Below are 16,801 nucleotides of genomic sequence, written 5' to 3'. Positions count from 1 at the left end.
AGTTTTTTAAAAATTTTCCTTTTTTTTTTTTTCTTTTAAGATCTTCTTTATTTGGCAGAAAGATCACAATTAGGCGGAGAGGCAGGTAGAGAGAGGGGGAAGCAGGCTCCCTGCTGAGCAGAGAGCCCAATGGAGGGCTCGATCCCAGGACCCTGAGATCATGACTTGAGCCGAAGGCAGAAGCTTAACCCACTGAGCCACCCAGGCGCCCCTAAAAGATTTCTGATAAAATGTTTTAACTGGTGAAAGTACTAGTAACCTTGAAACTTAGTGTGCAGATCCCATCCTCTGTACATGTGACTGGTCTTCTGAAAGCAACTGAGCGTTTGTTTCCTCTCTTTTCCTTCAGAGAAGGCTTGTCAAGTCCCTTGAAGATCTTTGCTCACAGTATGATCTAACTGTCCGAAGCTCTACGGGTGACATTATCCAGTTCATTTACGGGGGAGATGGCTTGGATCCTGCAGCTATGGAGGGAAAAGATGAACCATTAGAGTTCAAAAGAGTTCTGGACAACATCAAAGTAAGATTTAGTATTATATCTGGGGTTAGAATGTTTCTGAGGATGTGTTCTTAGAATGCAGGTGTCCTCTGGAGTTTCACACACAGTTAATGCCTCAGTTACTTCTACCCAGCTACCGGGTTAGTATTTTTCTTCTTGTGTGCTCTGCTTAATTTTCCCAAATATTAAGGGAAAATATTTTTTCAGTTTCAAAGCCTAGCACTGGTAGTGGTTGAATGCACAAAAGAGGGCTTTGGGTTTCTCTCTGTCTAGGGCAGCATGTCACACTCCAGTGTTAAAAGCCGTGGGTGTTGAGAAGAAAGTTTACTTTAAATTTTTACTAAAACCATATTTTAACTGGGGGTATAATTTAGAACAACCTTTTCAGAAGGTAGTTTGACAATAGTGATCTGAATTTAAATGTGAGTGTCTTTTGACATGGTAGTTCCACTTATAGAAATTTGCCTTACAGAAATGATGTAAATGTGCCAAGACTGTGTTTCCAGCATCATTTATAGTAAAGGCAACCATCAGTAAAGTATAGATCAGATACGTAGTGATTTACCCATATATTAGGGTAATATGCAACCATTAAAACTTTGGGGAAATCCCACAAGCTTAGGGATGGGATTTTTCACTTCTGAAGTGTTTGGGTTTTTTTAAAACAATATATATTTTTAATACAAATCTGGGATGGGGTGAAGATTGAGGAGTAACGGAACAATGCCCACTATTCCCTAAGTCTTTATGTGGGGTGGAGTGGGGCTATCGTCTTGACCTTCACACTAAAGGTAGGATATAAAATACGTTTTGAAAGGAAAAAAAAATCATAGGTTGGTAAAAGTTCGTGCTGAGAGTAGTCATTTTGTCTCTTATAAATTCTTTCTCTTAATATTGCCCCCCACCCTTGGTCACCCCCATACACATCACACTATCTCCTTTCGATACTCGAGGCAGTCTTCCCGTGTCAGAGTGAGCCTGCACTAAGTAAAAATGAACTGGTCCTGACCACTGAATCAATCATGAAGAAGACTGAGTTCCTCTGCTGCCAGGACAGCTTTCTGCAGGTGAGTTCTGCTCCCAGGGGGTTGTGGCAGGGGAGCACTGTGGCCATCACCAAGAGATGGTTGGCACAGGTTGGGGAGGAGGACATTAAGAGTATTTCTTTGTTAAAAATTTCAGGATTGGGGTGCCTGCATGACTCAATCAATTAACCGTCGGCCTTTGTCTCAGGTCATGATCCCAGGGTCCTGGAATTGAGCCCCACATCAGGCACCCTGCTCAGCAGGAAGCCTGCTTCTCCCTCTCCCTCTGCCTGCTGCTCTACCTGTTTGTGCTATCTTTCTGTCAAATAAATATTTTATTTAAAAAAAAAAAAATTCAGGATTGATCCAGGCAAAATTTCACCAGCCAACATATAAAGAATTTATGTCATGACCTTAGTGTATGGGTCATACATACCCTGCTAGAAAAATACTCCTTTAGAACTCATTATTTTTTAACCTTGTCCTGTCAACCCCTTTATTTACTTCCCCATCTGGAGGGACCAGCTCTTTTCACAGTCGTTGTGAATCCCTAGTGATTTTTTCCTAGTGGTGTGTTTACTTTTTCTTTTTCAAAGATTTAATTTGTGGGGTGCCTCAGTGGCTCAGTGGGTTAAAGCCTCTGCCTTCAGCTCAGGTCATGATCCCGGGTACCTGAGATCGAGCCCCGCATCGGGCTCTCTGCTCGGTGGGGAGCCTGCTTCCCTTCCCCTCTCTCTGCCTGCCTTTCTGCCTACTTGTGATCTCTGTCTGTTGAATGAGTGAATAAATAAATAAAGATTTAATTTGTAAGTTATCTCCACACCAATGCAGGCCTGGAACCCAGAGTCACCTGCCCTACCCACTGAGCTGACCAAGCGCCCCTAGTGGTGATGTTTTAAATTGCTCTTCCTGTTACCATAGTGTGAATACGAAGTTTATTGAGTTAGCCAGCCTCCTTCTTCCAGGGAACTGTTACCGTGATAGCCTCTTAACGTTTTTTGTTTGTTTGTTTGTTTGAATATTATTTATTTATTTATTTATTTGACACAGAGAGAGAGATCACAAGTAGACAGAGAGGAGGGAAGCTGGCCCCCTGCTAAGCAGATCCTGATGCGGGGCTCCATCTCAGGACCCTGAGATCATGACCTGAGCCAAAGGCAGAGGCTTAAGCCACTGAGCCACCCAGACGCCCCTCTCTTACGGTTTTTTAGTTTGTTGGTTTTTTTGTTTTTTTAATTTCACTGACCTGCTCAGGCAGCTCCTTCCTGTTTATAATGATGGTTACAATCAAAAGCAAAGGGGTACAAAAACCAGTAAATAGTTACCTTTGTGTACCGACTGGTGACTCAAATGCAGCACAGGATTGTCTGGAATATCTATCCCTTTCAGTATGTCAGAAATGACAGCAGTAAAACGAAACTTAAATGTTTTAGGTAAGGAAGCTCTTGACTCTTTTTATATATTGACTCTTTTATATGTTAAGGTGGGAAAAAGAGACTCTTCCAGATTTTAGTAAGTTTAAAATCCAGAGTATGGCTGGGCTGAGTGCCTTTTGTTTTGTCTTCTTACCTTTTTGGTTTTTTAGGATTTTATTTATCTATTTGACACACAGAGAAAGAGCTCAAGTAGGCAGAGAGGCAGGCGTGGGGGGCGGGGAAGCAGGCTCCCTGCCGAGCAGAGCCTGACATGGGGCTTGACCCCAGGACCCTGAGATCATGACCTGAGCTGAAGGCAGAGGCTTAACCCACTGAGCCACCCAGGCGCCCTTACTCTTCTTTTTTAACACATTAGAATTGTGATTTTGTTTTTATATATGATTATGTTCACTTACTTACTTTTCTGTTTATCCTCAAAGACCTTAACTGAGACAGGCTATGAGAAATATAACGAGGTACTGCACTGAGCATGCTGGGAATGCTGAGCATTAGGGGTGAAGTCTGCAGCAGTGCGGCTGTCGGCCAGCCCCAGACTCGACAGGCTTCTGCCTCACTTCTGGCACACATGGCTTCCCTTTCCATCACTCTGGCTCCCTTCTTGCCTTTGACAGGGTTTAACGGGTGCCCACCCCCTGACCCGCAGTGTGTGCTTCCTCAGCGAGCACTCCTTCTAGCCCTCAATACGTGTCACGCGCCTCAAAAGATGACTAAATGTGTCTATACCCTCTAGGGGCTTACCACCTAATGAACTCAGGTCCAAAATCATGGGCCAGAACAGATGTGTCTGACCCCCTCATGTGTTCTCCAGCCCCAGCCTGTGCCGGAGCTGAGGCCCGCCAGAGGCCACTGCCTGTGCTCGCAGATGTGCTGTGGAGTGAGTGTGAGAACGTAACTGCTGGTTAACCGTGTGATTAATTGCCTGCCAGTTGTCATGTTGTGAGTCCCTTTTAGTATGCATGGATCGATTCAGCTGAACTCTTAGTAGCTTATTTCAGTTTTCATTTCTACAAAGTGAGCTTTTTTTTTTTTTTTTTAAGCCTAACTTTGAGAAAATCCACCCTAACTTTTGTGTAAGGAAAATTGTTCCTTTCAGCAAAGCCACTGGAAGCATGTCCATTTGGGTGGTAGCTGAAAGACCTCCTTTCCAGTTCCCCTACCAGTTCCCCTAAGCTGAGGAATGGTTTTTGGTGCGTGTTCTTTTACTCGTGTATGCAGAGTTCCTCAGATGAAAATGCCCTGGGTCTGCTGAGCCTTCGACTCCCGCTGTGGTTTTACTAGGTCAGCAGTGGGGCAGCCTTGACCAGCTGCCGATCAGCAACTTGCCCTAAAGAACACAGCCACAGCTAGATGTGTAGGCTGGGGGAGGAAATCACCAATGCCAGAGAGGCTCTGCACTGAATGATGCAAAGGGAAGATGAGGCAGCAGCAGCTAAGAGTGCCTGTGTTGAGCAGAGCCGTACAGGAATGATTGTCTCACTGCCCCCTGCAGTCTAGATTCCCCCCTCTGGTTTGCAGTCACTGACTACCTCAAAGTGTGGTCTCCATCTCACAATCAGTAAGTAAACCCGGAGAGCTTTTTTTTTAAAGAGAGTTTCTTGAAAACTTTTAAGATCTTGTAAATTAATAAAAGTCCTTTCCTGTATGGAATGACAGTGGAAAGGCACAGTACCCCTCACATATTCCACACTTTCTCAAGGAGAAGGAAGAGAGTTGGCCCATAAGTGCAGTCATCACAAGAAAGCTACGTTCATGAGCAAGGGATAGAATATGATGGACCTCAAGCAGCCCTTTGGTTAGCTGAGCTTCAAGGAAACAGAAATCGCCAGTGGGCAAGGATGACATTGCAGAACCCCCTGTCCCAAGAGCAGATTTCAGAGAAAGCATCTGGCTTCAGGGAGACGCCTGCCACCTTGGCCAAGCCTGTGACCTCCCTGAGCCTATCGGTGCCCTCCGCTCTAGAGTGATGGGGTTGATGCAATGCCACCTCACGGGGACGGCTCACCTTGCCAGGCAGCAGCTGGCTGGGAACTGCCCATGAGCCTTGGAACATTTGTATATTAAAAGTTAAGGCTACTTAAAATACAAACATTAAGAATTAGGGTTTTTGCTTTCAGGAAACATAGTAACTAGGATTGTTACTCACCTCCCACAGGTGGTCTATGGGAGGCTAAGGAGACTTATTATTGCAAGGTTAAGGTAGAACTGGGTTCTGGTAAGTTTTAAGCTCTGCGTGAATACCCGTAGGGTTTTTTTTTTCCAAGAGTAGGCTGCTGGTTCCATCTGCTTTAAAATATTTATTTCACACAAAACAGGTATTTTCAGCTATGTGATATAGATGGAGTAGACTTTGGATAGGGGGTTATGTTGGTCTTCTCCTTGTGGTCCCTCAGCCTGCCTTAGAATCAAGAAATAAGACTTCCTAAAGCTTTGCAGCCATGACGGTATTCCCTTCACCCTTGGACTGCCTACATGTTTGGATCTGCCCTCAGCCAGCCACACAGAGCACTGACATTCAAGAGAAACAGTTAAGCTCACTGCCACTGTTATTTGTCCAAACTCAATGAGGGAAAATACATTTCCAGGGGGGCTACTAAGGCGAAGTGGAGTCTAGCCACTCTTTCCCATATTCTCAAAAGACATCCCTGGATCAAACTAGAGTGGCTGATGGCCAGCCCCCAGGCCTGTGTCACAGCAGCCTCTGGAAGATTGCTGTCACTGCATGGCATGTGCCATCCACTCACCTGGGAAGTATTCTTAGAGTTGGTCCCACAGTGCTTGATGCATGAGGCCCTGGGAGCAAGGCTTTGATGGGCGTAGCTCTCTAAAGCCCATTCATTACCTCCTCCATAAGTTCTCCTTGAGTGCTGGCCAATCCTGGTTCTAGATCCTGGCTCTAGGGGTGACTGCAGGGCTTGTCTGTGTCAGAGATACACCACAAATTACAAAACAGATAAGTTTTACAGCTTGAGTGATTACGAGAAAATGTAGGTCTGTGGCATCTAGCCCTGTCCTGTGCTTCCTCCACATGATGTCCTTGTCACCTTCCTTGCTCCATATAGTCCCCATCTGGGAGCTAGAGTGCTACTCTGCAATGCAGAGGGGACCACAGACACCCCGATGTTCAATTCCCAGCCTGGTTTCCCAGAATCCTTACCAAGTCCTGATTGTTGGGAAGGGCAAGTAAGACTGGGGGTGGCGGTGATGCAGAGGCGAGGGTCAGAGAAAGAAAGAGAAGTAGGGATTCGGGAGTGTCTTTGAAATGAAGGCAAGCCGAAACCATGTGTTTGAAATGTGTATGGCATCTACAAGGCTATGCCTTAGCTGGTGCTTCAGTTGACAGTAACTTCTGAAGAAAGCCTCAAAAATAAGCCTGTTTAGAAACTGCGGGTTTATAAGTTCTAAACGTTCTAAGCTGGGAGGATGGGAGGATGGGAGGATACAGACAACAGGTATGCCCAGAGGGGAGGTGGCTGTGTCAGCCTCTCCTGCCGTGGCTCCCACTGGCTGTGCAGGTGGCTGCGTGGAAAGGGCAGAGAGGGTGTCGTGAACCATCGTGAGGCTGGTGGGCTCATCACACTGCCGAAGTTTATAAAACAAACTGCCATCCAAATCCCCACAGATGCACAACTGATGTTTGCTATGTAATCTTTCAGGAAATAAAAAATTTCGTCAAAGGCGTTTCCGAGAAGATCAAGAAGACCAGAGATAAATATGGCATCAACGACAATGGTACCACAGAGGTAGTGCTCGGCTTCCCCAACGGGCTCTGGTGCCTTCATGGGCTCGGGTCCTGCAGCCTGACCCCTCACTTGGTTTCTGTCCCTCCAGCCCCGTGTGTTGTACCAGTTGGACCGGATCACTCCCACCCAAATCGAAAAGTTCCTGGAGACCTGTAGGGACAAGTACATGAGGTACAGATGCTAATTTGCCTAGACTGTGGGGCAGGCGCATGGGGCTCCTGTCCTTCCTGTTGCCCACTGCATTTCCAGTGCCAGCATGCGAGCAGGTTCCATTACCTCTTCTTTGGGGTTCCAGTGGGGAGGCAGGCTGGATGTTCCAAGATGCGGAAATAATTGCAAAGGCATTTCTGAGTGTCTTTACCCCATGGAGTCACTCCCAGTATGCTTTGTGGGTGCCAGCTACACTGTCTACTGTTGGCACCGTTTGTTAGCAGAGCTCTTGGATCTTCTCCAGGCTGTCGATGTTTGGGCCCAGTCACTGCAAGCGGACCACAAGTAGCCACACAGCGTTCACGTCAATTATTGGGCCCCTTGGACTGTGGCACCCCCACCCGCCCCCCCTGTCTACACCTCTGGCTGATCCATGCCTGGTTCTTCCCGTCAAAGCATGGCTTGGCTCATAGCATATTCCCTCCTGACCCAGACAACACCTGCATTTTTTTTCTGTTGAAAAGAGATAATCAGAAGCCTCTTCCCAACAGTTTTGCTGGACTCTTCTTCCATGCCCTTACCTTCTAGGGCGCAGATGGAGCCAGGTTCTGCGGTGGGCGCGCTGTGTGCCCAGAGCATTGGTGAGCCAGGCACCCAGATGACCCTGAAGACTTTCCACTTTGCGGGCGTGGCCTCCATGAACATTACTCTCGGTGTGCCCCGGATCAAAGAGATCATCAATGCTTCCAAGGCTATCAGGTGCTTCCCTCCACCTCCCTTCTGTTCTCCTGCTGCCTGTCATGTGCTTCTCTAACTACGGCTGGTAGTCTAGTGGGCGGTATTGTCAGCTCTGGTGGCATGCTTGCCTTCATCAGATCCAGATTATTTAAAAACCCCATTGAGAAAAGATAAGTGGAAACTGGGTATAGTTCACAAATGAGGCAGTCATTCTTTGTGGCCACAAGTCACATGAAAGAAAGAAACATTAAAAAAAAAAAAAAGAATGACTGGAAAGACTGTATCAGTATGTCTGTGTCAGTTTAAATTTCAGATGTTATTCCCAGCCTAAGCTTGACTGGTGAGTTTGTCACTTGAGCTGTGGCCACAGTCTTTGACTCCCTAATGATTTCGTGGTAGGATTTATAGGTCATGTGAGACCAGAAAAGATAGAACTACGTTAACAGTGCATTCTGTGACCTCATGATGGTTCACCTGTGATCTGAATCCTCCAGAGTGATGACAGATAGCATCCAATGAGGGAACACGACACTGCGTTCTAGAGCAGCACTGGTGGGCGTCCAGGGTGGCAGGAGCTCTACTGCCGCTCTGATTGCTCTGGTCTCCCAGGAGTGCATGGCCAGGGGACACCAGCCAGGACAGGGAGGGCAGAAGCTCAAGCGAGTGATTGGCAGGTGTCAACCTGGAAAGGGGGTGATAGGATTGGACAGAGGGGTGGCAGAAGCTCTGATACACGAGCATGAAGTGTCAGTACAGAATTGAAATAACTACCTGCTAGGACCAGAGAGGAAGAGGTCGGTTCACTTGGTCAGGAAGAATGTTCCGAAAACCGCCTCATTCACTGATGGAGTCGGTTGCATGTGAGTTCTAAACAGAGAAAGTCTGGATAAGAATGTGAAGCCTCCAGTGAGTGCTTCAGAAATTGTAGCTGGTTTTAGCACTAGGATTCCTATAGTGTCTCGGCCTCCCCATGGGCTCCTTCCTGGGCTGTAACGGCTACCCCTGCCTTCTCTCAGTACCCCGATCATCACAGCACAGCTGGATAAGGATGATGACGCAGACTACGCTCGCCTCGTGAAGGGCAGAATCGAGAAAACCCTCTTGGGAGAGGTAAGAAATCCGTCTTGGTGACAAGAGCACTTGGAGCAGCAGTGTGGCAAGCACGCACATGTAAACTCTGGTTGTGGTGGGCCTTCTAATCAGTGGGGCCATTCTGTCCTGGGTCCCTCAAAATCAACAGCGTATGCTCTTTAAAGAGGGAGAGTGACCGTGTAATGTTCTGATCTTCTGACACGACAGATTTCAGAGTATATTGAAGAAGTGTTTCTTCCGGATGATTGCTTTATCCTCGTCAAGCTCTCCCTGGAACGGATCAGACTTCTGAGACTAGAAGTGAGTCACGTCATTAAATGTAGGTAGGAGGTCATCCTCTGTGAGTCCCAGGATGGGCACTGATCACCGAGCAGGAGCTAAGCCAGGCGTGAGAAGCATCGAGGAGGCGAGGCTTTGTTGGGTTTCTGTTCTGTAAGAGTCTATCGTACCTTCCAATTCTCTCTTTCTGAACCTGACCCTCACGCACACATTCCCACCTAAAGACACACAGGAATTTTGTGAGGCCACGATAGCCGTTTGCTGTGACACATATTAGAGGGTCTGGCAGGAATATAGGGCCACCTGTATCTTACTCATGTGTGGGCCCCAGCATGGCGCCTGGCTGGCTCTGCCAATGTTTTTGGCTGGATGGACTAGTCTGGCTTAGTATTACTGGTGTTCATGGTCAGGTAAAGATCGAGAGATTGTCAGCCTTTCTCACAGAGCAGCTGAGGCAGGGATGCAATCTGAGTGACTTTCTGGCACTTTCGTCTTCCTGGCCACATTGTGTCTCAGCCCATTCTCTCAAGTATCAAGTTCGTGTTGCCCAAAGACTATGATTCCAGAATTGAGCAGTCGGGTCTCCAGGCTAGGGACTTCTCTGGCTTACCTCTGGCCATGTGCCTTGTGACTCTTGAACTAGGGCTAAGTTGCATCCAGGCATGTGACCCGTGAGCAGTTGTGGTGAGGTCAGGTGAAGGGGAGGCTTCACTAACACAAATTGTCCTGCTCTCCAGCCCACTGCCTCCTGGAACCACCTCAGAGCCTGTGTGTGTTACTGTTAATGCAACATGCTTTTTCAGTCGGGGCGAAAGTTGGTTTAGGGTGAGAGGAGGTTGTGAAGAAAGTCTCCTCTGTTTATAAGTAAAATAGACATACTTATGCGGTACATAAGCAAATATACAATATGTCACATGTTAGGATTTTATAGTGAGGAATAAGAGGGGAAAAAATGAGGCTTGTCAGGGGGCAGTGATGGAAAAAGGCCAAGAAACACTGGAATCAAAGCCTCCAACCCTGTTAGTAATATCCTGGGTGGGCGGGCCGTGTCTGGTCACCTTGCAGGTGAACGCTGAGACCGTGCGCTATTCCATCTGCATGTCCAAGCTCCGTGTGAAGCCTGGTGACGTAGCTGTTCATGGCGAGGCTGTGGTGTGTGTCACCCCCAGAGAGAACAGCAAGAGCTCCATGTACTATGTGCTGCAGTTCCTGAAAGAGGATCTCCCCAAGGTGAGAAAGAAGTTCCCTCTTGGAGGCTCCACCCAGCCTAATGCCTGGACATTTGTAGGTGGAGAGACTGTGTTTACTTGTGGCCCAAATACCCAGGTGTCAGGAAACCTGAGGACTGTGTCACTACAGAGACTGAGAGGGGTCCCCATTTCTTCTTTCTTGCCACATCCCCCTTTGCCCAGCCACACAAACTCTACCTGTTAGATTCCTGTGTGTTCTGTGGTAAAACTGGTGTAGACTGAGGCTCGGCCGCTTGAACTTGTGCTTTCTCCCTAAGCCCTAACAGCACCCGGGTACTTTCAGGTTTGTTATGTTCCCGATAAACCCCACTGAGAAACAGGGCTGGTCAAGGTGACAACCCAGGCATGACGTTCCCAGTTCTCACAGCCATGTGATTTCAGAGGCTACCAGGATGGGGGAAGGGGGGCGGCCGTCGGCCCCGCTGGGCCTTGAGCCTTCTGTGTCTCTGAGTCCAGGTGGTGGTGCAGGGCATCCCAGAGGTTTCCAGAGCTGTCATCCACATCGACGAGCAAAGCGGAAAGGAGAAATACAAGCTCCTGGTGGAGGGTGATAACCTGCGGGCAGTCATGGCCACCCACGGTGTGAAGGGTACCCGCACCACCTCCAATAACACCTATGAGGTAACATTCATGCCCCGAGTCACCTCAGGGTTGTCCCAGCACACTGGTGTGACAAATGCTACTGTTTCTTCTGGGTCTGCACGAAAGATTGCCCAGCAGCCTGTTTCTGGCAGAGGGCCTATGGTGTGCTGGGAAGCCGCTGAGCGGAGGAAGATGTGGGGAGGACTTGGGCCGCCGTGTCAGAAGAGGCTGCTTGCACTCAGCCTGGCTCTCTGTAGGTGGAGAAAACGCTGGGCATCGAAGCTGCCCGGACAACGATCATCAACGAAATCCAGTACACGATGGTCAACCACGGCATGAGCATCGACAGGAGGCATGTGATGCTGCTCTCCGACCTGATGACCTATAAGGTTTGTGGGTGTGCATGGCACACCAGCCGGCTCACAGCTGCCTGGAGAACACGCAGCTGTGATGACCGCCGCAGAAAGAAAACAGGATGTCCCCATTGCTCAAAGACCAAAGCATGGGGTTGGGCTGGGTGTTCTGGTGAAACTCTGGTATGAAACTTACAGCCTTGTGACAGGAGGTGGGGCATTACTATTTTTGTCCTTATTAGAAATGTTATCCTAGAGCAAAACCAGCCATTGCCAAAAGCCCAGGGATTTCCATGGCAAACCAAGGTGTTTATTTCCTATTGAACCCATTCCTCACATTTCTGTAGCCATTTTCAGGTAAAGGATAAGTTACCATGATCTGAAGGGGAGGCTAGGTGGGAAATGAGGTTGGTCATTTTCTTTCTCTTTTTCTACAAAACATATCCATTCCCCATAGTAGTATGCATGTCCCGTAGCAGTGCCATAAGGTTTTCATGGAACCTGTCCCTGATGACAGAGCAGATAGAGAAATGACCTGTTTCCTCCTCCCTGTAGTAAAGGCTGTCACTTTTAAGTCTTGCCTCCTGGTCTTATTCTCTCTGCACATACTGTGTTATGTACTTGCAGTGAATAGTGGGCTTATGGGTTTTCTCTTATTTCATGTAACTTTTTGCCTATTTTCCATGTCACATAGTTTTTATAAATATACTTTTTTTTTAAGATTTTATTTATTCATCTGAGAGAGCACAAGCACGGAGAGAGGCAGAGGGAGAGGGAGACGCAGAGTCCCCACTGAGCAGGGAGCCCGATGTGGGGCTCCATCCCAGGAACTGGATGGAGATTGTGACCTGAGCTAAAGGCAGACACCCAGGGGCGCCTGGGTGGCTCAATGGGTTAAAGCCTCTGCCTTAATCAAGCCCTGAATCCGGCTCTCTGCTCAGCAGGGAGCCTGCTTCCCTTCCCCTCTCTCTGCCTGCCAAATAAATAAATAAAATCTTTTTTTTTTTTTTTTAAATTCCTTAAAAATAAATAAGTGAATAATAAAGGCAGACACCCAACCATCTGAGCCACCCAGGGGCCCCATAAGTATACTTTTTTTTTTTAAAAGATTTTATTTATTTTTTTGACAGAGACATAGCGAGAGAGGGAACAGAAGCAGGGGGAGTGGGAGAGGGAGAAGCAGGCTTCCCGCTGAGCAGGGAGCCCAGTGCGGTGCTCGGTCCCATGACCTGAGCTAAAGGCAGACGCTTAACAACTGAGCCACCCAAGTGCCCCATAAATATACTTTTTTAATGATGGTGCAGCGTTTGCTTGAACGAAAGCACCTAAATTTACTTAACTCTTTCCCTACTGTGAGGCTTTTAAATTATTTGAGTTTGGAATTCTTTGAGCCATAATAAACATCTTCAGAAGTACTCTTTTTTTTTTTTTTTTTTTTTAAAGATTTTATTTATTTATTTGTCAGAGACAGAGGGAGAGAGAGCGAGCAAGCATAGGCAGACAGGCAGGCAGAGGCAGAGGGAGAAGCAGGGTCCCCGCCGAGCAAGGAGCCCGATGTGGGACTCGATCCCAGGACCCTGGGATCATGACCTGAGCCGAAGGCAGCTGCTTAACCAACTGAGCCACCCAGGCGTCCTAGAAGTACTCTTTTTTAAAAGTTGGATTTTGGGGGCACCTGGGTGGCTCAGTGGGTTAAGCCGCTGCCTTCGGCTCAGGTCATGATCTCAGGGTCCTGGGATCGAGTCCCGCATCGGGCTCTCTGCTCAGCAAGGAGCCTGCTTCCTTCTCTCTCTCTCTGCCTGCCTCTCAGTGTACTTGTAATTTCTCTCTGTCAAATAAATAAATAAATAATCTTTAAAAAAAAAAAAAAAAAGTTGGATTTTGAATTCTAGCTCTCAGTTCATGACTGTTTGTTCCAACAGCATGTAGTTGGGAGTGTAAGGATCCCTGTCGTCAGTGACTGCTAGCCCTCAAGGGGATGCCAATGGGACAGATTACAGTGAGGGTCCTATCCTGACCCGAGACTGACTTGAACAGCTGCTTCGCCGATTTGGGCTGACTATGTTGAAGGGAGGCAGAGGGTGTGGTTTGCTGTGGCCTTCTGTAAGTGGTGTGAGTACCACCCTGACTCCTTCTTCCCCAATGCAGGGTGAAGTCCTGGGCATTACGAGGTTTGGCCTGGCCAAGATGAAAGAAAGTGTGCTGATGCTGGCCTCCTTTGAAAAGACAGCTGACCATCTCTTCGATGCTGCCTACTTCGGGCAGAAGGACTCCGTGTGTGGTAGGTTTGGTGTTTCTAAGACTTTCATCAGAGGGCCTTTGTGGTTTATAGCTGAGACTGTGGCTGAGGATTCCCAGGAGGCGAGGAAACTGAGTAGGCAGAGCGTTTATTTTTTAGGCATAAAGTCACAGATCACAGAATTGGAAATGATATCTTTTATCTTCACATCCTGGCTGTGGCTCCCTGTATCCCCCTTCATCTGTTAGAAGGCTTCTCTGTCAGTACAGACAGCTTTTTGGGGCAAAGAAGAAAAGATCAACCTGGGCACCAGTGAGTGTTCTAGACCTTAGAGATGCGTTGGGCCAGTATGATCCTGCTCCTCCTGTATGGTGCCAGAGCTGACAGGAGGGAGCAGCGTCTGGTGGCCCTGCTGTCATGACCTCTGGAGAAGGAGAGCTGCCAGCCCAGCACCTTGCATGCACTGAGCACAGCACATCTATAGGGACAGGTATTAAACCTTTGCACCAGTCGCACAGGGAACTAGCTTACTGGCTCACGAGTCTCGCCCTGCACTGGCCGCCTCCCCACAGCACCCAGTGCATCTCTGATGGCGTCCTGGGAGAGAAGGGCCTTAGCAGAGCTGTCACCATCTACCTGCTGCCCGGCTGGCTCTTCCCTGGCTCCCGCACCACATGTCGAAGAAGGGAGTCCGCAGGGGGCTCAGTAGCTAGGCCAAGGTCACATACTCATCGGGCTCAAGCAGGGATTCTCAGCCTGGCTGCCATCCTTATCACCAGAGGTTGGCTTCCTCATGGCCATTTCCTGTCTCCTCTCCCAGTCTTACATGGATTTGCCGAACAGGTGCTGGCCAGGTGAGGTCTCGGGCAGGGACAGGCTGCTGCTTTGTTCCTAAGATTAACTCTTCTCTTTTCAAAAGGGACACAGGTTGCAGACAGAGGAAAAGAAAAATTACTATATCATTTTTTAAGATAAGTCAGAGGAAAGAAAAAGGGAGAAGAGATTGGGGCAGAAGAACAGGACAAGGCCAAGGCCAAAGTAAGAGTGAGTGTGCTTGACAGTGGAATTAATGGCCAGCGCTTTGACCCTACCATTGGGGTGCTGAGCCTTACAGCCCCACACACTGCCACCTTGATGGTGGCCTGGCACGGTCACCCCACCCTGCACTGTGAAATCTTTCCCTTCCTCGCCCTTTACATTGTTGTTAACTAAGAGTCAGCCCTCAGTCCACGTTGGTCTTTAGCTTGGCAGTTTGTCTCTCTGGTCTCCTAATAGCACAAAGCCTGGAATAGAGTAGGCAAGCACTTGCTTGTTACAGAACCAGAAGTCTGAGCCAAAGCTGGACTGGAGTTCGGAGAAAGAATCTGCTCCATTGCCTTCCTCCTGTCTCTGCAGGGGCCTTGCCTTCCAAGTGTCTCCCATTAGGGCTGTGGGTTTCCAAAGCACAGGGGTGCTGGTAAGCTGTTAAGCTTGACCCAGCCTTGACCCCTGAGCATAGGGAACAAGTTTCTCCTGCTGTTTCCACAGGCACTTGTCTTTACCGTCAGCCTGTTTGCTTTTCTTCTAGGCCCTAAACTGAGGAAACATTGGGTGGCAAAGTCAGGGTTCTGCTCCTACAGAGCAGCTGCGGCCCAGACGGAGAGGAGAGCTGGGAGCCCACCTGTGTGGTGAAAAGCCATCTAATGCCCTGTCTGTTTGATTTCAGGAGTGTCTGAATGCATCATCATGGGGATCCCCATGAACATCGGAACTGGGCTCTTCAAGCTGCTACACAAGGCTGACAGGGACCCAAGCCCTCCCAGGAGACCCTTGATCTTCGACACAAACGAATTCCACATCCCCCTTGTCACATAGTTCAGGGAAGAGGAGACCATTCCTGACCTCGGCTCCTTGTCCTGTCTGGAAAGGAGTCGAGACTGGCAGGTGACCCAGAGAGATTGTGCTCTCTGGGACAGTCCCTGATATCACCCCCAATGCCGTCACGCAGAGAAGGCCTCTACGTCCCCAGGAGCAGCTCACCCAGGTCCCTCATCACACCACAGTGCCTGGTTAGGAGAACTGAGGTTTGTCTGTTTGAAACCCTAGCCTCACCAGGAGGCCCCAGCCAGGCATCTTTGCTCATTCTCAGCTCATCCTTCCAACCGTCGGCTTTCAGGAGTATCCCACCATGATCCAGAGCCAGCTGTAAGGTCTGAGACCAGGGCCTGTTCTGGTTTTTCTGTTGTTGGTCATGCTTGAATCTCTCAACATGGCCTACTCATGTAAATATTATCACTATTATTTATTTATTCAATTTGAAGAGTTTGGAGTTATTTTGGCTTTACTTTTGAAATTTGAAAGCAAGAGGCTATAGAAACCAAGAAAGCCAGCATTGAAGTATCACCGGAAAAACTGGTTAAGCAGATGGGACTGCCTAGGATTTGTAACTGAGCTAAAACCGTCATGAGGCCCAAGCTGCTCTGAAACATCTTCCACAGAGGCCTCTGGCCACCCCATTGTTTTGTTTTTGTTTTTGTTTTAAAGACTTTATTTATTTGACAGACAGAGATCACAAGTAGGCAGAGAAGCAGGCAGAGAGAAAGGGGGAAGCAGGCTCCCTGCTGAGCAGAGAGCCCGATTCGGGGCTTGATCTCAGGACTCTGGGATCATGACCTGAGCTGAACGCAGAGGCTTTAACCCACTGAGCCACCCAGGCGCCCCATACCCCATTGTTTTTGTCTACCTCTGACCTCCATGGGTGGACCATGCCTTTGTGACAAGAGTGGAACCCATTCTTCATGGCCAATAGAGGTCTTGCCAGAATTTGGAGCCCACTGTGGTGGGGATGGTCAGTGTGCGTGGAGGTAATGGGGTGAAGCTGGTCCAGGCCCCTGCATTGCCTGGGCGGTGACCACACCCCCTGAGGTATCCATGCAGGGGCCCTGCCTCCCATAGCTGCAGAGCAAGCAGGGCAGGTGCAGAGCTCTGGGCTAAAAAGTGCCTGGGGGCAGAGGTGGGGTAAGGCCCTTCTGGGTACAGGCAGAGGTGAAAGGGCCACCCAGACTGGAAGGGAGGAGGCCCAGGTGGTGGTGGAGAGGGAGCTAGAGCTGGCGGTGTGCCCCATTTGGCAGTAGCAGGTTCCTAAAAAATTAAATCTAACAACTGAGAGCACGTGTCAGGCCTGGAGGAGCGCTAGCAGGGTATCCCAGGAGGACCCCACAAGGTTTGTGATGGGGTTTTGTGCAACAGAAGAAAGAAATGTATACAGCTTATCTGAGCAGAAGGGTTTTGCTGCCAGAGACCATGATGCTTTGTACTGAATTTGCTCCGTAAGATTGGGCCAAGGTCACAAGAGAAGTGGTATGGCTGCCGCTCACTACTCTCTCTGGAGAATGTTTCTTGAAGCCTGCCCTTCCCTCTCCTATCCAGAGCCAAGTCC

At 48.6% G+C, this 16,801-nt stretch overlaps 1 protein-coding gene across 1 annotated transcript in view; it reads left to right on the top strand.

Annotated features, from left to right (window-relative positions):
• The window catches only part of POLR3A (RNA polymerase III subunit A), a 48,762-nt gene extending 33,080 nt beyond the window's left edge, over positions 1–15,682 (top strand). The window contains exons 20-31 of the mRNA XM_032311834.1: positions 350–520; positions 1,453–1,566; positions 6,614–6,700; positions 6,789–6,871; positions 7,439–7,609; positions 8,605–8,698; positions 8,888–8,980; positions 10,025–10,189; positions 10,666–10,830; positions 11,049–11,180; positions 13,293–13,425; positions 15,089–15,682. Of these exons, the coding sequence (XP_032167725.1) occupies positions 350–520; positions 1,453–1,566; positions 6,614–6,700; positions 6,789–6,871; positions 7,439–7,609; positions 8,605–8,698; positions 8,888–8,980; positions 10,025–10,189; positions 10,666–10,830; positions 11,049–11,180; positions 13,293–13,425; positions 15,089–15,237 (1,557 nt within the window). The 3' untranslated portion in view covers positions 15,238–15,682. The remainder of the gene's footprint in view (positions 1–349; positions 521–1,452; positions 1,567–6,613; positions 6,701–6,788; positions 6,872–7,438; positions 7,610–8,604; positions 8,699–8,887; positions 8,981–10,024; positions 10,190–10,665; positions 10,831–11,048; positions 11,181–13,292; positions 13,426–15,088) is intronic.
• Positions 15,683–16,801: the final 1,119 nt, after the last annotated feature.

The sequence above is a fragment of the Mustela erminea genome, chromosome 14 (assembly GCF_009829155.1).
Source record: "Mustela erminea isolate mMusErm1 chromosome 14, mMusErm1.Pri, whole genome shotgun sequence".
NCBI lineage: Eukaryota > Metazoa > Chordata > Mammalia > Carnivora > Mustelidae > Mustela > Mustela erminea.
This window is presented reverse-complemented; position numbering and strand designations above follow the sequence as displayed.